This window comes from Lynx canadensis, chromosome D3, assembly GCF_007474595.2.
Source record: "Lynx canadensis isolate LIC74 chromosome D3, mLynCan4.pri.v2, whole genome shotgun sequence".
NCBI classification, from domain to species: Eukaryota; Metazoa; Chordata; class Mammalia; order Carnivora; family Felidae; genus Lynx; species Lynx canadensis.
The window spans coordinates 47,508,301-47,531,558 of record NC_044314.2 but is presented as its reverse complement, the minus strand read 5'-3'; the positions used below and the strand labels follow the sequence as shown (position 1 = coordinate 47,531,558).

The window sequence follows — 23,258 nt, the reverse complement described above, 5'->3', positions numbered from 1 at the left end:
ATCCCCTTCACTTAATTTACCCCATCCCACACCCCCCCCCCACCTCCCCTATGGTAACCATCTGTTTGTTCTCTAAAGTTAAGAGTCTTTTTTTTTTATTTCTCTTCCTTTGTTTGTTTCTTTAATTCCACATGAGTAGAATCATATGGTATTTGTCTCTCTCTGCTCTTATTTTGCTTAGCATTATGCTACCTAGATCCATCCATTTGTTGCAGATGGCAAGTTTTCATCCTTTTCTATGGCTGAATAATATTCCATTGTGTACACATACATACACATACATACACACCATATTTCCTTTATCCCTTCATCTATTGATGGACACTTGTGTTGCTTTCTTAGTTTGGCTGTTGTAAATAATTCTACAGTAAACATAGGGGTGCATGTATCCTTTCAAATTAGTGTTTTTGTATTCTTTGAGTAAATGCACAGTAGTGTAATTCCTGGATTGTAGGGTAGTTCTACTTTTAATTTTTTGAGGAACCTGCCTACTGTTTTTCACAGTGGGTACACTAGTTTGCATTCCTATCAACAGAATTTGTAAGGGCTGGGATAAGGATTTGAGGGAAGGTTAATCAGTGAGCTGTGTAAGCCCAGTAAGTTATTTCCTGAGTTTGCAAATGTGTTTCTCATGATTAGGCCATCTGTGTTTGCTAATTGTTGCTCATCAGAAGTTAGGCTCCTCCCCTCCCATAAAGACAGGAGAAGGGATGCTGTCTTCCTTAATGATTACAGTTCAAAATGATGGCTGCCAGGTCCTTGAGAAAGACACTCTTAGGCTATAAAACTGACAGGATTCTCCCTAAATCCTTTGGGATACTCCCAAAGGAGTAGAGAAAGAATTTATAATGTCAAGTTTTCTAACAAAAATGCACTAAGAAGAGGGAGGTCAGGGCCTATAGTTAGGAAGTTCTGCCAGTCTCAAGTTTAGCTAAGCTGGCATTAAGGCTGTCTTGGCCAGGCTTCTAGAATCAGTTTTGGAAATAATGTGGCCTCTTTGAATCTGTTTTCTCATCTGTAAAATAAGGATAATAGAATAATACTATTGTGAGGATTAAATGACATAATCTGTGTAATGTGCTTTAGAAGCATATGATAGCCACCCTTAATTTTATTGTTATTAAAAGAATCATCTCATCCAATTTTGTCATTTTGAAAATGGGATAATAGAAACTCAGATTGAGTGATTTGTCTGAGGTCACACAACTTAGTAGTGTATTTTAGCAAGTGTCTTTGTCCATAAATCAACAAATATAAATATTAGAAAATTAAAGATACAACAGAGCCACAAGTAACATGACTTTGTTTTGATCATTCTGGATTGGCTAACAGTCATTTAAGTATAGCTCTTCACAAAATCCAGCTTTTAGTCCAAGTTTGTCTTTTATTCAATTTGAAACAAATATTGTTCTAGACATTTTCTATTTAGCTACTTTACCATAATTTAATTTAATAAATAAAAGCTTAGCATCTCACCCTATAATAAGTAGTTTTTTTAAATTTTGTATCAGAGTCCTTAGGATTCCGTAGACTTCCTCCAGGACCAGTTGTGGGTAGCGTGCAAGGCAGATAGACACAGGAAGGAGGACTCTCAGCTTTTGTCTGTTTATTTGTTTCTGATTCTGTGAGAGATTTCGTTATAGCAATGCAAAAGTTTGAAAACCACCAAATCCTAGTGGATAGTTAAAATCTTGGACCAAGGAGAAAACACAGTTTCTTCTTACAGGAGAAAACACAAATGCAGCAATAACAACAACAACAAAAACAAACAAACAAAACACCATTAGTGATAGAACAAGGGAAAGAGTAATTGTCATTTTCCTTAGGAAATTGTAAACACCCACTACAACTTCTGTACGTTGGATTTCAGTAAGTTTTGTTAAATACAAGGGAAAAAGGAAGCATTCGGTAACTGATGTTGGGCAGAAGTGCTGTTGTACGTTTTTCTGCAAGAAGCCGTGGGCCGGAGGAGAGATTTGGAGTTAAGGTTTAATTTTGTCTTTATTATTTGGAAAAATTATTTATTAATCATGAAAATTCTTCCAAGGTGTTTTCACAACACTCCAACAACAAATCTGAATGTGAATGTATGATTCATACACAGGATGATTTTCCTGCCTCGAAGGGTGGCTTAAGGATTTAGTGAAGTAACAAAGTGTTTTCTACATGTCTTCTGTATAGTAGGTGTTCATTAAACACTAGATACTGGTATTACTATTTTTGGTGATGTGAAGAATTCAATAGAATGAGATTAGGAGATGGAGAGAATTATATACAAAAACATAAATTTGTAAGGATCACAAACACTGATATAAGGGACCCAGTTTTCTCATTGACTACCATCCCCCCAGGCCAGCATGTAGACATGGTGTAGTTATGTTGAGTGAATTAAGATAGGTTCACTTGAAAAGAAACGCTTCTGTAAAGTAAGATAACATGCTCTAAGTCTCTGTTTTATAGATGAAGAAACAGACTCAGAGTTCAAGTGGCTTACTTGCCTAGGATCATAGCTGCATGATAGGAGAGCAAAATGCAGTGAGCAAGCTGAGTTTTGGAGTCAGTCTGCATTCACATTCTGTCTCTGGGCTTCTTCACTGCTTCTAAGACTGTTTTAGACAAGTCTGTTTTCTCTAGGTCTGTTTTCTCATTTGTACAATGGGGAAATAATACTTCATTAAATAATTGTGAGCATTTAATGTGTTGACACATATAATGAACTTTGGGCTTTGTATATACTCAATCCATTGTACCTTTCTGCGTCTATACCTCTGAATCATTTATTGAGAAGAGAGGATAGAAGTGGGAATTGTTTAAAAGAAATTCAAACCACATTCCCCAAATTTTAAAGCCTTCCCAGTTGAATTTTCCTCTCAGAATCTTAGACACCAGTTACCAGAGCACAGGGAGGAATGTTTAGTGCTAAGGAGTTATGGGTGAGATGGGGAAGATTTGAGGGTACAGAATTATTTGAAAACAATATTTTCTTCTCTCTGCTTGTTTTGAAAGTTTCCTTTGGTGGGTACTGATGAGTAGTGATGAAGAGAGATAGTGGTTTCAAGGGGGACTTTCAGAGGAAGGAGGTAAGGTGTTGTTATCAAGTAATACGGGGATTACTTTAAGTACACGTAACGGACATTTATCTAAAGTTGGTGTCATTCCCTAAAGAGTAGACACCGGGACCTTTATTTTATTGCTGTTGTCATCATTTGACATAACTCTATGGACATGAACCATGCCATGTTCTTTTTCTCAGTGACCTTTGAGTTGGATTTAATTTATCTGAATCAGTCAGACGTTATTTGGAACCAAAATGAGTCAATTTGGGCAACAGAATATTTTGTCAAAAACAAAATGCAATTGTAAAGTTGTTACCTGAGTTGTCTTTTAAGTCTTTTAAATTTGGTCTCTGAGGGAGTTCCTCTGATGCTTTGCATTCTTCTTTGCTGAAATAATTATACCAAACAAGTGTGCCAAATAAGCGGTTTGAAATTGTTCAAAAAGCTTAAAAAAAAAAGCAAGCTGTGACATCAGTACTGAAACTATATCTGCTAACAGGAACTGAATCCCCTTTACATCTATCTACTTCATCTAGTTCAAGTTCAGAAGTTTTCTTTACCCTCTTTGGTTGCAGCTTTTCTCTTATTTTAAGTAAGCAATGTTAATTTGGAGCCTGTTGAAATTGTTAATACTGATATGAACATCTGTATTCAATACTTAGCTAACAGATGTTAGGAAATCTCATGTTATAAATTCTTTTGTAAAAGGCATAGCTAGATTGCATATAATTTCTTAGATTGTAAATATGTTTATATTTTCTTGAATTTGAGAAAGAATTTTTTTTAATAACCAAGTTTTCTCTTCAATTTTGTTTAGACAGAATATTGGTGAAAGTATTCTTTACCTATGGGTAGAGAAAATAAGAGATGTTCTAATACAGAAATCTCAGATGACAGAACCAGGTAAATACCAGAAGAATATTATTAATGTTATTAGTGCTCTTTTAACTTAATCATAATTACATTTCCATGTAACTATTCTAAATGAAATTTTTAATGAAAAATATGTATTCTGTTTTATGGTTCATATGTGATAAAATACAAGTTTCTCTGGACAAGTTCATTTGCTCATGTAGTTATGGTTATTTCTATGTGATTTTAGCCTCTTTGGTTTCATATTATACTCTTACAGAACTTGGGTTAAAGAACGTGGGTCTAAAATTTCTGCTTTCTTTGACTATTAAGGTAATATGAACCATGTAACATTCCTCATGAATTACTGGAGTACACAAGTTAGACATTAGCTTCAAATGAGTAAAGTGTTTATAGAAAAAGAACTCTTGGGGCGCCTGGGTGGCTCAGTCGGTTGAGCGTCCGACTTCGGCTCAGGTCACGATCTTGCGGTCCGTGAGTTCAAGCCCCGCGTCGGGCTCTGGGCTGATGGCTCAGAGCCTGGAGCCTGCTTCCGATTCTGTGTCTCCATCTCTCTCTGCCCCTCCCCCGTTCATGCTCTGTCTCTCTCTGTCTCAAAAATAAATAAAATGTTAAAAAAAAAATTTTTTTTAAATAAAAGAAAAAGAACTCTGGAAAACACACCAACTGATATTTAGGATATAAAAATTTACTTTGAAAATTGATTTTTAAATTGAGATGTAGTTCACATACCATAATTATTTATCCTCTAAAAATGTGTAATACAGTGGTTTTGGTATATTCCAAAATTGTACACCTGTCGCTACTATCTAATTTCATATCAAAGACATATATTGATTTGAAAATCAATTCAAAATCAAATCAATATATGTCTTTATTATTCTTTGATTGAATCATTCATGACAACGTGGGTGTTTCTAATATTTCATTGTTACCACTGATAGAATTATTTTCAATCTGGTTAAGAGATTTTTAAAAAACCAGCAATAGTTTATTTACTAACTTTTTAGAAGATTATTTATAAGGAACCAATTATTTTGGACTCACTTAGCAAAATCATTATATATTTAAAATTGATAGTAGTGCTAACTTTTTCAGAGCATTTTACTATTTTTCTGTAGAAAATAAACGTTTTTACTGCTTCCATTAACATCTGAGATAAATGGTATGAAGATATTCTCTCCATGTGACAATCATTTTTGAATTGTTTTCCTGACTTTTATAATTCATGTTCTGATTTTGTAGCATTTCAGGGCATTGATAGGAAAAGTAGTCTCAAAATAAAATTGATTTTTGCCGATCTACCATGCTAGAGTGTGGGATAATTGCAAAAAATGGAATGTATGCCAGTAAAAATTTAGGACTCCAAAAAATTTGGAATCACTCAATTCTCAGGAGATTTTTAAAAGTATAGATCTTAAAAATAAGATATTTTCCCTTTTCCATCTATATCCACATTACAGTTTAGCCAGTCTTTAAATTGTAATGTTTTTGATTTTTGTTGACAATTTGTAGTTGTACTTTTTAGAAATTTTGTTTGGTATTTTTCTTACCAAAAATTGTTTTTGTAGACTTCATACTAAAATGGAAGGATTTGTAATTCTAAAGAACTAATAAGGTTACAAGCTCATGATCAAGATATCTCATGAGAATTTTCCATTCTACCCACTTAACAAGTAACTTAGGTTGATTTTACTGTTAATCTTCAGTACAAATTTATCTCATAGGTTTTTTCTATTGCAGAAGTACTAAATTTTGAAGTAATTATATACACAAAAAATTTTTACAATTCTGTACTAATTTTAGACTTACAGAAAAATTGCAAAAATAGTACAATGAACTCTTTTATATTCCTCACTCTGTTTCCCCTAGTAACATCCTGCTTAACCACAGTATAATTACCAAGAATAGGAAACTAACATTGGTATAATATTAACCAAACTAAAGATCCAAATTTCATGGATTTTTTCCACTAATGTCCTTTCTGCTGTTATAGGATGCTGTCCAAGATTCTACATTGCATTGACCTGTTATTTCTCCTTACTCTCTTCTAGTCTGTAAATAATTTCTCAGTCTTTCCTTGGCTTTTATGACCTCTTATGACCTGACACTTTTGAAGAGTACTGTATTTTGTAGAATGTCCCTCTGTTTGGGTCTGTCCATTGTTTTCTCATATTGGAGCAAGATTAGGCATTTTGGCAAGAATACCACAAAAATGATATTGTCTCCTTCACAGTGCATATATCAAGGAACTCATGGTATCAGTATGCTTTATTGTTATGTTTACCTTGATCCTTTGGTTACAGTGGTATCTGTCAGGTATCTCCACTGTAAAGTTATAGTATTAATCAAGCCTCTCCAGAGAATCAATTGGGTGTGAGTGTGTGTGTGTGTGTGTGTGTGTGTGTGTATGTGTATGTGTGTATGCGTGTGTATTTATAAAGACAAGGAGGGGGAAGAGAGGGATGGATGCAGAAGAAGGGAGGAAGAGGTGTGGAAGAGAAGGAGAGAGAGATCAATTTAAGGAATTGGCTCATGAGATTGTGGAGGCTGGCAAGTCCACACTCTGCAAGGTACTTTGGCAGGCTGGAGACCTAGGGAAGAATTAGTGTTGCAGCTCAAGTCTGAAGGCTGGCTGTCTGCTCGAAGAATTCCCTCTTCCTCTGGGGAGGCTAGTCCCTTTTCTATTAAGACCTTAACTAGATGTAGCTCTCTCACATTGTGGAGGACAGTCTGCTTTACTCAAAGTTAACTGATTTCAATGTGAATTCCATCTAAGAAATACCTTTACAGAAAAATCTGGAATAGAGTTTGATCAAATAAATATCTGGATACTGTGGACTAAACTAGCCAAGTTGACATATAAACTTAACCTCACAGTTACTGTCTTTCCCTTTGTAGTTGATAAGTACCTTGAGGGAGATATTTGGCTCTCTGCTAATATCCTGTTCCTCCTTAAACTTTAACTTTAATATCTATTAGTCTGTCTTGTCAACAGTATTTATTGCTGTGGTGTTTGCATAATAATGATTCTCATTTCCTTCTTTCCTTCTTCATGGAATTGGAATTCTTTTGTGAGGAAGAGATGTCTCTTCTCCCTGTTTGTTTTTTATTTATTTTTATCAGTATGAACTCATGTATATTATTTTACTCCATGGGTTAAAATACTATACTATCATTATTTTGTTGCTCAAATTTTTCCAGCTTTGGCCTTCAGGTAGACTCTTGTATTCTTTTTTGTTAGCTCACCTGTCTTTTTTTTTTTTTTTTTTTTTTTGAGCATTTCTTTGCTGTCCGGAATCATAAGCTCTTCCAGGCTCATCTTTTATTTATTTTCCTAGACAAAGACCAATTATTAAGTGGAATTCCTTACTGTCCTCTAAGTTCATTCATAAGGTCTCATATCCACATAGGTCCTGACATCAAGAAGAAAACTGAAGAGGAAGATGTAGAATGTGAAGATGATCTCATTTTAGCATGTCAACCGGAAAATCCTGTTAAAGCATTGGATTTTGAGATTAGTGAAAATCAAACAGGTATATTACCATCTAGTTTCTTTTGAGGCACCTGGGATGGCAGTTGTTACCAACTAGTTTCTTTTGAGGCGTGTGGGATGTTTCTGAAATGGTATAGAACTGTAGTAAACTCTCATATGTTAAGAAATAGTTATTAATTTGCAGAGAATTGAGGGTTTTTTTTCCTGCCTGCTGGCCATTTTGATGTTTGCTATGTCTGTCAGAATGATGAGGAAAAAACAGAAATTTCTCCCTCCCCCCACTGTTTTTTTTTGTGTGTGTGTGACTTTCTAGAGTTTTGAATTAATGATAGGAGAAACTGAAACTAAGAAAAACTCTGTTAATGTTTTCAGTTCACATCCTGTTTTTATATGTCTATTTTGAAATCCTCAGCTGTCTCCTGATGTTTCAGTTAACTTTTAGTCTGTGTTCATAAATATAATAGCTGAACGTACAGCCACTGAACTCAAGCTAGTAAAATGCCTTTAAGATTTTAGTTTTTGCTTAAGTAGATTTGTTCCATAATCAGATAGTATTCAGCTTATGAATAGGTTGATGCGATAAATCAATCAGCTGTATGTTGCCATTGGAAAATATCTTCTATTTTAGTATCTTAAAATTTTGAACGGTAGCATCAGTTTTCTCAAGGCTTTTACAAAAACATGATAGGCCAGAGGGAACTATGCATTATACAGTAGCTTTCAAACAATACTATGAAGCTTTAAAGTTCTTGTGTGGTGTTTCAGGACCAGGAAGGGAAATAAATAGGAAGAGAAAGAGTGGGAGAAAAGACCCAGGATTCCCACCCCTACCTCAGTCTCACATTTTATTCATTTATATATTTGTGGATTTGGCATAAGATTTCTTTCAGGAAACAGGATACACTATTAAAAGCAAGAGTAAAAATCATAGTCAACAATAAATAGTGTCCAGTTCATGTTGACCTTAGTGCTACACTGGTACAGTGGTCACAGTTTGTTCAAGAAGAGGACACACTCAGGAGGAAGGCAAAACATCCTGCATAAACCTGGTTTCTTGACCTAGCCCCGCCACACACCAGTGCAGTAAGTTTTGACAAGTTGTTTAAAGCTGTATAGAAATATTTTTACATGTGTTAGTTGAAGTAGTCCATCAATTGTAAGGCAAGCTGACCTGGGTAAGATTCAACAGATCAGTGAATAGAAATAGGAAACAATTTTAATTATTTTTCCTGAATAGCTTTAGATCCTAAATGAGGCAGATGTAGTAGCCAGGATAGTTGGTAAGTTTCTCAACAGAGTTAAGGTCAAATTAGTGGTTCTTAAACTTGTTTAAGAGGCAGAATAACTGGAAATAATGATACTCTGTGGAATACCAATTTGGTGTATCATTGATATATTCAATCCTATGAAGAAGGAACAGTTTTATTAGCAGAAAACATTTCATCACAGCTACACAAAATAAAGTCATAGGTTTCCCAACCCAGAAGTCCATCAACAGAATTGATAAATAAATTGTGGTATATTAGCAGCTGATAATCTTTTTGGTCTTAGGATCCTTTTATACTCTTAAAACTTAGTTATTATACCGATTTATACTACTATAACATCCCAGGATTTGAGGCCCAACCTACTGGGTGACCTTGACAGGTGAAAATCATTTATAAGTCAAGTAGTTTAATCTTACTTACATTTGAACACTTTTTACTTAAAATTATAATTTTAATAGATAGCTATTAAGGGTAATTTGGGTTGATTTGCTATATGATTTACATCTCTTTCCCAACTCCCTTCCCCACCCTCTGCTCACACCATTGTCAATTTTTCATTATTCAAATGTAAGAATTTTAAAAATAAAATAATGTAATTCTTTAAATTTATAGAAATAGAAGAATTACCTCCGATTGATCATGGCATTCCTATTACAGACCGAAGAAGTACTTTTCAGGCGCACTTGGCTCCGGTAGTTTGTCCTAAACAGGTAAAGTTTCTGTGTCCAGTTCACTTTGATGTTGTTTTACCAAAGTAATTCAAGTAAATGGTTTTCCTCTTATGTTTGCTCTTATGTTTAATTTTCACATAAGATGAAAATTATTTGTTCATTTTCCTACCCCGGAATTACTGTGAATCATGGAAGATTTGTTTCGGTTTTAACAAATTAGAGCTTAACCCTCTAATGGATTTCCAAACAAGAAAAGTACATTGTGTGGAAAATTATGATGCTTAATAGCTTGTTAAAAAAATTATTTGTCCTATTGTGTGGGAGTTCTGCAAAACCAAGTCGGCTCCATTGATGCCCAGGGAAGAGGACAGTGGACAGACTGGCTGAGCAGAGTCTTTCTGACCTGAATTCCTTTTCCTTTCTGCCTCTTGATCTTAGGTGACCTGATTCCTACTCAAGGATACCAAATGGGAGAATTTTCAATCACAAACTGTAACTACCTAGAAAGTTAAATTAACAACAGAAGTCTCATTAACTTAGCATAGGTTTGAATCCTTAGTCTCTTCTCTTTGGTCTCTATAGCTCCTCAACTGTAAGCCCTTCTGAAGCCCTGAACTACAGGGTACAGTTCTTTGTACCAGGCTGCACTTTCACTCTCTTCTGCATTGACTTGTGGTCAAGATAACAGCTTTTGGTTCAGGCTTCTGGCTCTTTCTGTCTGCAGTTTGTCCTTGGCTGTTGCCCATAATCTTGTTGCCAGGGTCCTCCTTAGACATTATGTTCTGAATCTGTTCATCCTGGATCCTCTTTCTTTTTCTGACTATAGTCTCTTGGACTTACAGGATCATAATTGTGAGAGCTCAAATAAATCTTAAAGATCAGTGTCTGCTTTATTTTGTTGATCAGGAACCTGAGAACCTGAAAGATTAAAAAGTAATAACCACAAGATAACATAGTTTCCGATTCAAATTGATCTCCCTGGCTGCAGCTCAGTCTTCCCTACCTCCATTATTTCTTCCATACTCTTTGCCAGCAAGTTACCTTTCTGAAAGATCTCTCTGTGTGTCACTGGCCCCACCCCCAATCTTTGCTTATATCCGTTGTGTACAAGGAGAAACCTAAACTCTTCTATGGGGCCCTTTGCGATATGACCCTAGCTTTATCATTCCTGATACGTTGTCTTTCATCTCATTCATACTCTAAATAGTTTCTACATAAAACTATTGGTCGTTTCCAGAACCTTTCTCTTTTATGTCCCTGCTAAGGTTACCAAATAAAATATGGGATGCCTAGTTAAATTGGAATTTCAGATAAACACTATCGTATGGGACATACTACTAATAAAAAATTATTTGTTGTTTATCTGAAATTCCAACTTAACTGAGCATCCTTTATGTTTTATTTGCTAAATCTGATAGATTTGCACATGAAGTTTCCTCTGAATGGAATGATTTCTTCTTGCTTGCACCCCTTTCTTCCCTTTTGGTGCAAAAGAGATTGCTACTTATCTTTCAAGATCTGGCTCTTGTTACCTTGTCCGTAAACTTTATAGGACTCCAAGAGAGCTTTGGTCTTACAACATTTGGAACATAACCATGTTGTACCTGTCAATTTGGATACATAAGTGTGATAAACTTTCAGAGTTCATTTTAAAAAATGGTCATATTTACGTTTAAAATTCTTTACAGGGGGGACAATTTCATCTATAAGGACCTTAAACGTAGTGCTTAAATATTTGTTGCTATTTGGTACTCAAAAATACCAGGTCTGGAGGCCAGCCTGACCACTCTCTGTCAGCACTGTGCCCTGCTTCAGCTCAAACTATAAGGCCCAATAAAGCCTTATCTGTGCCTTTGAAGAAAAAAAATATATCAGGTCTGTAGTTTTTTATACCAATTGAGAGTATCAGCTTCTGCCTCTAAAACGAGGAGAAAACTTTGGAAATGACCTTTTCAGAGTGTAGTAGACTCTTTAAATGAGGAGAAAACTTTGGAAATCACTTTTTCAGAGTGTAGTAAATTCTTTAAATCACTATTTCAGTACAACAGTATTTATATCAATATGCTTTAAGATATTTTTCTAGCATTTATTTATGGAATAAATAAAAAGTATACATTGGTTTATTTATATTACTGCTGTTTTTAAGGTGAAGATGGTTCTTGCCAAATTGTATGAGAATAAGAAAATAGCTAGTGCCACCCACAACATCTATGCATACCGGTGAGTAAACCTAATTTTAGGAATGTTCAATTTGTAAAAAATGGGGAAACTGATGCATGATTTTTAAAATAACAACTATTATGTGGGGTTTTTTTCATTATAAAAGTAATAATCACGTATAGAATATTTGGAATCTGCAGAAAAGAAAAGGAATTGGAGGGAAAATCAGCCTTTTTCTGCCATTAAATGTAACTGATAATAGTTGGATACATTTTGATAATGTATCGATACATTTTCCTTGTCTTCTATGCGACTTTTATTTTTTCAGTGCATTGCCGTAGTATCTATGTTAACTAACTAGAATTTAAATAACTTGAAATAAACAATTTACCAAAAGCATTTTTCCATGTTGTTATAATTGCTTTATAGACATTATTGTAATGGCTGTGTACTATTTCTTTCGGGCTGTATACCGTAATTAGCTATTTTCTTTTTGTTCTAGTTTTTCATATTTTTCATTATTATAAAAAATATTCTTGTGAACATCTTTGTATACATTCTAGATTATTTACTTGGAGTAGGTTCTGGTTACTCGAGATTATTTTTTGAAATGAAATGGGGGTGTAATTGAAGAAGAAAGAATATATTCCTAGAAGTAAAATCATCAAAAAGTATGAACATTTTTGAAACTCTTGATACATAGTGCCAAATTTTTCCCAAGTTTTTCTTTTAAACCAATGTATGCTTTCATTGGCAGGGAAGTAAGTGTGCTTCTTTTGCTGTATTCCTTTTAGTTTTGAATACTAAGGTTTTATACAAATCTTTGCTGAAGTGTTAGTAAACAGAGAAAGAATATATTTCTAAATACGTAAATTAGTATAGACTTAACATATTTTGGGACTGAAATGAATCAGAATATAAACATAGAGATTTAGTGCAAATTTAAACTTTTTTTTTTTTTTTAATGTTTATTCATTTTTTGAGAGACAGAGACAGCATGAGCAGGGCAGAGAGGGAGGGAGACACAGAATCTGAAGCAGGCTCCAGGCTCCTAGCTGTCAGCACAGAGCCCGATGTGGGGCTTGAACTCACGAACCATGAGATCATGACCTGAGCCGAAGTCAGATGCTCAACCGACTGAACCACCCAGGTGCCCCAAGATTTAGTGCAAATTTAAAGTGTGATTGAGAATATTAGTAAAATCTAGGCTATCTGAAAATCAGAAAATTAAAAAAAACAATCCATCACTTTGGATAGGTGAGTTTTTTTATATTACTAAGTCACATTTCTTTAAGTGCCAAAATTTCCAAAAACTATTTGTTATATGATTCCCTGCTTACTAGAGTATCCCTGGGCAGGATTTTGATGTTTTGAGTTAGGGTCATCAATATAAAAACAAGGGATTAGACTCTGCTTGCTCTCGGTGATTTGAATGTGCTATAAAAGTATTAATTGCCATTCATTCATCCCATGTGTTTATTGAGTGCCTACGCTGTGCCACATACTTTATGAAAGTTAATTTTGATTATTTCAGGAACTCTGCCCCTGCAAAAAGTTTAGCTTTTTCAAGATCACAAAGTTGTTAAGTGGAGTCTGATAAACTGATTTCTCTCTCTTTTATTCTGACATGGCTCTGTGGCTGCACCTTCAACAATCAGTCGCTGGATATAATTTTAATCTTAAATTATCAAAAAGTTAAATAATATGCCAGATATTCTATTTCAGGCCTCAGATTTTTGTTTTTAAGTACCTGGAAGTATTTTTTTTAGTTTTGCAAGTTAGTAGGTGATCAGACCAACTGTCAATTCTCACAGATATCAGCACGACTTACACGCTTACTCCATCTTGCTCCATTATGTTATAATTGACACTTGGGAATGAAAGAGCTTAGCTTGCCAGAATTGTGTGGCACCTAAGACTAAACCAGGTACAAAGTGGAGTCTTGCAGGATCCCACTGGAAGTAAAGTAAATAACCTTTATCTCGTATATGGACTTTGTGTTGTATATTTTGAATGCTTAGGATCCTTTTAAGGTTACTTCTTGGTTCTGGGGCTGTGTTCCTGCTTTGGAGTTATGAGGCACTCTTCAGGCTACTGGTATACACAGCTATGGGATACTGCATTATCGTCTTCCTGGCATGTGCCGAAAAAGTAAAAACGTCCTTGGTATTTTCATTTTTAAAAAACCTAACAGCACTGATTTATAACTCAAGTTTTCTTCATTTGTTCCATAAAATTATGGTGTTAGGTTATAATTACAGTCCTAATATACACCAACTGCTGACACCTTTTTGCCTTAAATTTGCCATAAAAAATTTTGTCTAATAGCACGAACTTTGTTCTCTTGGAATGAGGTCAATTCTAAATAATTGTAGAGCCTGGTCATAGTAGGTGGACAGTAAATATTGATTGAGTCAATGAATGGAAAGATAGATTGAAGGAGGAATGAGTGAATAAATGAATGAATATGATTGCTATAATACATATGAATATATAATAAATATATGAATAGGATTGCTATAATTGACTTAGGTATTAGATATGGTAGTATCTGGCTTTTTTATAGCCACAGCTGGAAAAGTATCTTTGCTGCGTTTGCCTAGTCCTAGATGGTGTCATCTGTAGGGACCTAAGAAATCCTGTAGACAGCATACCTTAACTGTCACTGTTTTCTTTTTATATCTCACCCTTACTTGCCATGCTTATTCTGCTACAATGTAGCCCAAATTATTATTCCGAATGCAAACTTTCTAGATAATTTAAATAGGTAAAAATATCATGAGGGGCGCCTGGGTGGCGCAGTCGGTTAAGCGTCCGACTTCAGCCAGGTCACGATCTCGCGGTCCGTGAGTTCGAGCCCCGCGTCAGGCTCTGGGCTGATGGCTCAGAGCCTGGAGCCTGTTTCCGGTTCTGTGTCTCCCTCTCTCTCTGCCCCTCCCCCGTTCATGCTCTGTCTCTCTCTGTCCCAAAAATAAATAAACGTTGAAAAAATTAAAAAAAAAAAAAATCATGATTTATCTCAGATATTGATATTAACCAGGGGAAAAATTATAGAGAAGGTAAACCTTATAATTCTTAGAATGGGGAGGATAGAGAAATGTTTGATGGCTAGAATAAGATGTGAGGAAAGTATAAAATGTTAATTTATGTTGATTCCATCACCTCCATCTTTTTTATATACTCTTTGTCTCTTCCACTAGCTCTAAGGCTCTTTGAAGACTGAAGTATGCCACTTATTTCTTTATATCATTTCATGGTGCCTACATACTTCTCTACAGTATATTCTCAATCATTGGTTTTCAATGACTACTCTCTGTAACCTTATAGCTTCAAGATTAGATGAAGTGTCAGATGTATAAACTCACCTTTCCATAATTATAGCATTTCTGCTGTAAGGGAGGTGCCCTTGATTCCTAGCTTTCCCAAATCTAAAAAAAAATGAAATGTACTGGATAACAAATCAGAGAAAATGTATCTAATATATAGTTCAAGAAGAATTTTTTTTTTTGACAAATATGCAGATTTTGGAAGTAAATTGATTGCAACAAGTATGTAGGTGTAACTTTTAGGTGCAATATTTTGGAGTTTCAAAGTGTAACACTGTTATATGTATTTCTAGAATATATTGTGAGGATAAACAGACCTTCTTACAGGACTGTGAGGACGATGGGGAGACAGCAGCTGGCGGGCGTCTTCTCCATCTCATGGAGGTAAGTGTAAGTTAAACCCTGGTAATCCTGCTCTCTGAGCCATAAAATTTTTCAATGAAACAGAGCTCCATTTAGGAATAAGTAAATCAGTTAGGCTACATGACATGAGATATATTTGGGATAACTAGTAGTTAATTTTTAAACCTTGAGAGAAACGTTTAACCACTTGATGTGGGGCAGAAAGCCCAAGGTTAATAACAAGCGCTGTGCTTGGAAGGTCTGGCAGTCATAAATGATAGAAGATTGTCTTCAACTCTAAAAAAGCATCTTCTTTTTGTTTTTCAACAATGTCGTCCCTGTATTTTCTCTGTTCTGTCTTTGTGCATTTCTTGTTAGTTGGGTATTATTGGACCATCTGGATAGACCCAGAATATTGCTTTTTTCATTAACTTGTCCATCTCCTCACCTTATGTTCTAAGACATTTTCTTACCTGTCTTCCAAGATTTCTGTTGAATTAAAAATTTTTTTTTAGCAATCATGTATTTAAGTTTTAACAGTTCTTTCTTGTTGGGGCATCTGACTGGCTCAGTCAGAAAAGCATGTGACTCTTGACCTTGGGGTCATGAGGTTGAGCCCTTTTTTATAATGTGTTGTTTTGGCTTTATGAATGCAGTTTCTCTGAGAATAGTAATTAGAGGATTTTTTTTAGATGTTCTCCCCTTTAAATTTTTCCTGGTCCATTTTAGTTTGTTTATCTTGTCCTTTCTCTTTCATGCTGCTGGATTTTCTTCATCTGTATGGTGATCATTGATCTTAATTGTCTGTTAATTTTAAGAATAGATTGGTTTTTTTCCTAAGGTAGTTGCTATAGTTTCTTCTGTTACCATATGTGGAGGTTTGTTTTCTAACCAGGCCGTTTCCATGATAGGAACTCTGTGTGGTCAGGCCTGTAGCCTGGTGGGCTTCATGTTAAGAACAGCATTTGACAGATACCCAACTGAGGAAGACCTTGCTGGTAGGCCCCAGCAGTTACCCATGCAGCCCGAGTTCTTTCCAGTGTTCTGTTCAGAAGCATGTTTTGGTTGTTGTTTGGCCTAGGGGCAAAAGGCTGCTTAAACTGAGCTATTTTGGTTGAATTCATGAAGAACTGGAACACTACCTGCATGAGTTCCCCTTCATTCTTCCCAGTTGCCCCACAATTTGGAATTCGAGGACACTGTGGAGCACAGTGTTTGATTTCTAAATTCTGTCGCCTGAATTTTAGGAATCTCACTCTGCTCACTCGGGTGGTTCTGCCATTCAAGTCATAGGGAAATTTTATGTGCAGTTTAGAACTCGAATTTGTACATGTCTATGTGTATATCTAATTATGCTTCTGAAAATAACAGATTTTGAATGTGAGAAATGTCATGGTGGTAGTATCACGCTGGTACGGAGGAATTCTACTAGGACCAGATCGCTTTAAACATATCAACAACTGTGCCAGAAACATACTGGTGGAGAGAAACTACACAAATTCACCGGTGAGTGCTTATTGATACTATATGGAGTTTCTCACCATTGCCTATGAAAGTAAAAAAAAAACAAACCCAGACAGAAAATTAAGAATGAATCAGAGTGTTTGTGGTACACTGGGAAAACCTTTGGACTAGGAAATTGTAGACTTAGGTTCTAGTAAAAACAGTGTGGCCAGTTAGTTGTGTAACCTTGGGCAGATCACTCCATCCCTTAGAGCCTTAATTTCATAGATTCATACAGAATTTTATAAAAACTTTTAAGACCCAATTATTCTTCAGTCCCTAAATTGAGGCCAGGGGAGGTTGTGTAGCTAATGCTATGAACTAGCTGTTCTTTAAACGTATGTGAAATTCCGGGGCGCCTGGGTGGCTCAGTCTGTTAGGTGTCCGACTTTGGCTCAGGTCATGATCTCACGGTCCCCCGCATCAGGCTCTGTGCTGACAGCTCAGAGCCTAGAACCTCTTTCAGATTCTGTGTCTCCCTCTCTCTGTGTCCCTCCCCGCTTGTACTCTGTGTCTCAAAAATAAATAAACGTTAAAAAAAAAAATTAAACATATGTAAAATTCTGATATTCACTGTTAGTGTCAGAGTCCCTTCCCTCTCCCCTGGCATGCATTTGGATGTCTGCCCTTAAACTTTGAATTTTTTTTGTTTCATATTTTATAAACATGTTTATTTTATTTAAAGTTTTCTACCTTAACTTTGAAAAGTGCACAATAGATTAAATAGATTCAAACATAAATCTGTTAGATGAGTGTTTTCCTTGACTATCCTTGATTATTTTGGAAATATTAAAATAGACTATAAGTAAAAATGTCCCATAAAACAGAAAGATGATGTACCTGGAAGTAATTATATTTTCACTGTTCTGTTTATTCTGTATGATTAGACTTAAGGTTCCTAAGCCAGTATCTTGATATAAACTGGGAGATACTACATTGATTTATATCTTTTTTAGGAGGAATCATCTAAGGCTTTGGGAAAAAACAAAAAAGTAAAAAAAGACAAGAAGAGGAGTGAACATTAATACCTAAAATTATACAACAGGTTTATTTGCCTATAATTATACACAAATTCCACAGTCATCAAGGAATATTGTACAGAGAGGATCCTGGACTGCTCAAGTCAGCCAATCCATTGTGGACACCAACGTTACCTTTCCTTCTTTGGTTATATCATCTGCCAAAAATAGAGAACTTGTGATATATTCATGTGTATTTCAGGCTGCTTCAGAAGAATTAATTTGAACTTAATTGCCACTTCATCTAATCTTAGGAAGGTAACAGTTGTCCAGGGCAGTACCTGAATTAACTGTCCATTTCAGTACATGTCAAGTGCCTTTGTTAGGTGGGGAAGAAATGTCTCGAGAGGAATATAAATACCTGATATCTTGTCATCGGGATTCTCATAACGTTAAATGAATATTGCCTTTTACTGCTCTTTATGGCTTATTGGAATAGGAGCTCATTGCAGATTGATCTTGGAGAGTTTCTTCTTGTGATTTCGGTTCATAGGAAGTCACCTTGCATTTTATAGTGTTCATCACTGAGTAATGATTAAGCAAAAATCCAGGAGTATCCATCTGCAGTTATGTGCTGAAGCGATAATTCATCTGACATATTTGTTAGCACAAGTGTTATGCTTTGATTTCTGTCGCAAATTGGTGATTGTGAAATTTCAAAATGTGGTTTTTTGGCTTTTACTTTTTTTGATTCTTGTAATGCAAACCAGTAGATACGGAGTGTCAGTAGTCTCTTGCCCCTGAAACGTGTTAGTGTAATATTCTAGTTTTGGGTCTTTTCATATCCTGGGAGTACCTTTCTTGTGATCTTCATTGAGGAATTAGGACTACTGTAGAAGCTCTTCTGCAGTTAACGGGGCCTTTCTAGAAGGGGATAGAGGTAGGAAAACAACACTGGTATGGGGTGGAGTGCATCATCGCATAGTTATGTAGGTATGCTCCAGCTGTCTTTCTCAACTCCTTGACTTTGGGGTGAAAAGGAGCAAACATTTTGGTTGGGAAAACAAAGAAAATCCCTCTTGTCCATTCTTACCAGATCTTCCTTAAGATCAATGTTTTATGTTCCTTTCATCTGCAAGTTATGCTGTTTACCTCTAGACAATACATTTATCTTTGAGATCTAACAGTAAGTCATTAACTGTTCCCCTTCAGATATGATTGCAAACAATTATTGAGAGTCATTAATTGATTGCAGATTTGCCTGAGATTCTCTTCCAAAGGAAGGGGACAGAAATTAGGAGGCAACTTGGAATGGTGCTTGCATTATGGAAAGCATTGCAGAAAAGCAGACACAGATAGATAGCCTTTTCTGTTCTCTTGATGTCTTACCTTTAAAAGATCCAACAACCTTATTTGGTGTTTTTAATAAAAATTGAGTAAATAGCTTTCCACTAGGATGGATTCTGAGAAATAAAATCCAAGTCATATTTGTTGTAAATATGTCTGATGTTGCCAGTGATCAAGAGTCATCGGAGGATGTGCTATATATATTTAGAACACCTAGGTCAGATTCCATGAAAAGTATATCCAGTGTTATTAACTGTTAACTAAAGAAGTTGAAGACCATTAATTAACACTAAAATAATTTCACAATTTTAACACATTCTAACCTGTGAACAAAGATATAAAATAGGAAGAATTTGGTGCTGCAGAAAAATTAAATTAATTTTTCTGTAACACCAAATGTGAATTTCTTTCTTGCTGTTCATCTCAGTTGTTTAGGTCTTTATGGAAGACCTTTAATATCTGTGATCTCATTTTCCCTTATTTAAAAAAAATCTTATTTTTGCATCTTTCTATAAAATTATTAATCACATTTTCCTGACTAAAAAACCTAATCTCCTTTGCCTAAAGTCAGTTAGCTGGGAAGAAGAGATCCCAAAGTCTCTAATTCTGGAATCTGAGTTATTTACACCCAACCATTGTGGACCCCTAGCTAATGAGAGCATCTTTTTCTCTATTTAAAATTTCTCTCCAGTAGAGGATTTTCAGATTCTCCATACAATAATTTTCTATAGCCAGATCTATGCTGTGGCTTATTTTGTAGTATATTGTGTTAGTTAAAAATATTCTCCATATGCCAGTTATGTAAGAGCAAGTAGCATCTACTTTTTACGTGGAAAAGCAGTATGGTTTGGAGGTACATATCATGAAGCAGTCTGTTTGAAAAGAGTTACATCAAGCTAATCACACCCAAGAAAGAATAGCATGAAGCAGATACTGTTTGGCGGCAGGTGAAATTTACTGAGAAAATTGTATAATCACCTCTAATTGTACTATCTAGAGATAACCATTATTAACATTTACTATGTACATCCTTCTATTTTTGTCCTGTGCATGGTTTTGTATATATGGCTATTTTTCTTTCCATAAAAATGGTATTAAACTGTATATACTGTTTTGTATCCTGCATATTTCATATAGAAGCATATTGTTAACATTTTCCCATGTCAATAAATATTCTTCTATGGCTTAATTTCTTATGACTACATTGTATTCTGTCTTCTGGGTGTATCATACTATACTAACTGTTCTCCCATGTTTCCAATGTTTAAGTTTTTTTCAATTTTTTCGCTTAAATATTTATGAAAAACTAAATCATTGTGTGCAGATTTTTTGGTATTTGTCTCTGATTATTAGGAAAAATTCCTAGAAATAGAATTTCTTGGTCAAACATTTATACATTCTAATAGCTTGATTGGTTTAGCCAAATCGCTCTCTAGGAAAGGTTTATTGGTTAGACCTACATTAGCATTGTGTTAGAAGATACTTAGGATACCAAAGATGTGGGACAGTAGGGATTCTGGTAGAAAAAAATACCAGTATATTTTTAAATTGATCTTTTTTTGTTTTGAAATAATTATGGATTCACTAGAAGTTGAAAAATGCTCTCCCTACTAGTAACATCTTATATAGCTATAGTATATTTATCAAAACCAAGAAACATATTCTGGATACAAGTTCTTTGTCAGGTAATTTGCAAATAATCTCCCATTTTGTTGCTTGTCTTTTCATTCTCTTGACTGTTTTTCACACAGTAAAAGTATGTAATTTTGATGAGACATAATTGACCTTTTGTTTTGTTTTTAATCAAGAGTTTGGTGTTAGGTCTAAAGACTTTGCCTAAACCCAGGTCATAAAGATTTTTTTCTGTTCTCTTTTTAAAGTTTTAGAGGTTTTTTGTTTGTTTTTCATTCAGATCTGTTATCCATTTTTTGTTAATTTTTGTATAAGAGATTTAATTTGCAGTTCATTTCCATATGGATATCCAATTATGAGGGTGACTATTAAAAAAAAATTTTTTTTTTTAACATTTATTCATTTTTGAGAGACAGAGAGAGACAGAGCACCAGCAGGGGAGGAGGAAAGAGAGAGGGAGACAACAGAATCCGAAGCAGGCTCCAGGCTCCGAGCTGTCAGCACAGAGCCTGAAACAGGGCTCAAACTCACAGAGTGCGAGATCGTGACCTGAGCTGAAGTCAGACGTTTAACCGACTGAGCCACCCAGGCGCCCCGGAGTGGCTAAGTTTTTAAATTGAACTTCTTAATGAGTTTTCATAAAGTTATATAACCAGCACTTAGGTTGGAAGGACACTACCAGCACTGCAGAATCCCCTTGCATCTCATCCCACGTTAGCTGCTCTCCCCTTCTGCCACCTAACCATCTCCCTGACTTCTGACCCCAGAGGTTAATTTGGTCTGTTTCGACTTTAACATGAAGTGGAGTCACACAGTATGTACTCTTAACGTTTATTTATTTTTGAGAGCCAGAACGAGCAGGGGAGGAACAGAGAGAGAGGGAGACACAGAATCCGAAGCAGGCTCCAGGCTCTGAGCTGTCAGCACAGAGACCAACGCGGGGCTCAACCCACGAACTGTGACATCATGACCTGAGCCGAAGTCAGTTGCTTAACCGACTGAGCCACCCAGCCTCCCCTACACAGTATATACTCTTGTTTGGACTCCTTTTGTTCCAACATTTTTTTAAATTCATCTGATTCTTGTATGTAGCAGTTATTTTATTCTTACCACTGTATAATATTCCATTGAGTGAACATGGCAGTTTATCAATTCTGTTTATGAGTATTTGGGTCTCCAGTCTGAGGCTGTTACAATTAGTGCTGTTACGATTATTCTCGTGCATGGCTTGTAGTCAACACATATACACATTTCTGAAGCATATATACCTGGAAATGAATTTGCCAAGTCAGGATCCACGTATGTAGAGCTTTATTTTTTTATTTTTTATTTTTTTTTAATTTTTTTTTCAACGTTTATTTATTTTTGGGACAGAGAGAGACAGAGCATGAACGGGGGAGGGGCAGAGAGAGAGGGAGACACAGAATCGGAAACAGGCTCCAGGCTCTGAGCCATCAGCCCAGAGCCTGACGCGGGGCTCAAACTCACGGACCGCGAGATCGTGACCTGGCTGAAGTCGGACGCTTAACCGACTGCGCCACCCAGGCACCCCTGTAGAGCTTTAGAGTACGCCGCCTCAAGGTGTGCTGGTAAATTTTTTAACTCTCTCTGGGGTGGTTGCTCATCAATAACATTTGCCAGTTCCTGTGGTGTATATACTCCCACACCGTTCAATTCCAAGCTACCAATGTGAAATCAACCTGCGGCAAACTTCCTGAAAACCTAGCAATCGCTTCTTTGTGAGTTCTGGCACACATCACTCATGCTCCCAAGCAGTTTTCCAAAGCAGTTAAACCAATTTACACTCCTACCAGTAATGAACAAAGTTCTAGTTGCTGCACATCCACATTTGGTATTACCTGACTTTCAATTTGATTATCCTGTGTGGTACATTGTGCCTTCAGTTTGTGGTCTTAATTTGCATTCCCCTGATGAGTAATGAAATTGAATGCCTTTGGTTACTATAATTTATACCTGAAATGACTGAGTAATCTTAAATGACACATGTCCCCCCTGCCAGCAGTGGAAATATTGGGGCTTGTTACCAAGTTGGTTCAGATACAGAGAAATCAGTTTCCAGTTTTGCGTACCTGTGACATATTCTGTAAATTTCAGTACTCCAACACTGTCCCACTGATATATTCTCTGTGAATTTATCAGGGAACTTCATCTTTTTTGCTCTTAGATTCCTAATTTATAAACATGTAGATTATGATTCTTCCCTGACTGGGATATTATGGAGATGGGATATTATGGATATTAAATGGGATGACTTCCACGGTGCTTAGTATGTGATAAGCATAATATCACAACATATAAAAACCATTCTTAGCTCAGGGGCCAGACTATGGTCTGTGAGCAATGGTTTGCCAACCCCCTGGTGTAGACCAGGTAAAAAAGAGAAAGAAAGGCAACTCAAAAATTGTAACGCTTACAGATAGGATTTTGGTTTCTGAACCTAGGGAAGAGTTTTTTTTGTTTCATTTTGTTTTCCCATTTAGCCCCACTTTTGAGTTACATACTGTTTAGGGTCATGATAAAGTTAATTCATATATCAGGACCCACCAAATGGGGACTGCCCCAGTAGCACAACCCATGTCATAGATCTAAACATAGGTCTGTCTG

General features: G+C 35.8%; 1 protein-coding gene across 3 annotated transcripts in view; it reads left to right on the top strand.

Annotated features, from left to right (window-relative positions):
* IMPACT (impact RWD domain protein) overlaps positions 1–20,190 on the top strand; it is a 30,435-nt gene extending 10,245 nt beyond the window's left edge. For all 3 annotated transcript variants that reach the window (XM_030336532.1, XM_030336534.1, XM_030336533.1), the window contains exons 5-11: positions 3,874–3,959; positions 7,343–7,465; positions 9,306–9,403; positions 11,511–11,584; positions 15,144–15,234; positions 16,564–16,698; positions 17,652–20,190. In XM_030336532.1, coding sequence (XP_030192392.1) covers positions 3,874–3,959; positions 7,343–7,465; positions 9,306–9,403; positions 11,511–11,584; positions 15,144–15,234; positions 16,564–16,698; positions 17,652–17,720 — 676 coding nt within the window. In that variant the 3' untranslated portion in view covers positions 17,721–20,190. The remainder of the gene's footprint in view (positions 1–3,873; positions 3,960–7,342; positions 7,466–9,305; positions 9,404–11,510; positions 11,585–15,143; positions 15,235–16,563; positions 16,699–17,651) is intronic.
* Positions 20,191–23,258: the final 3,068 nt, after the last annotated feature.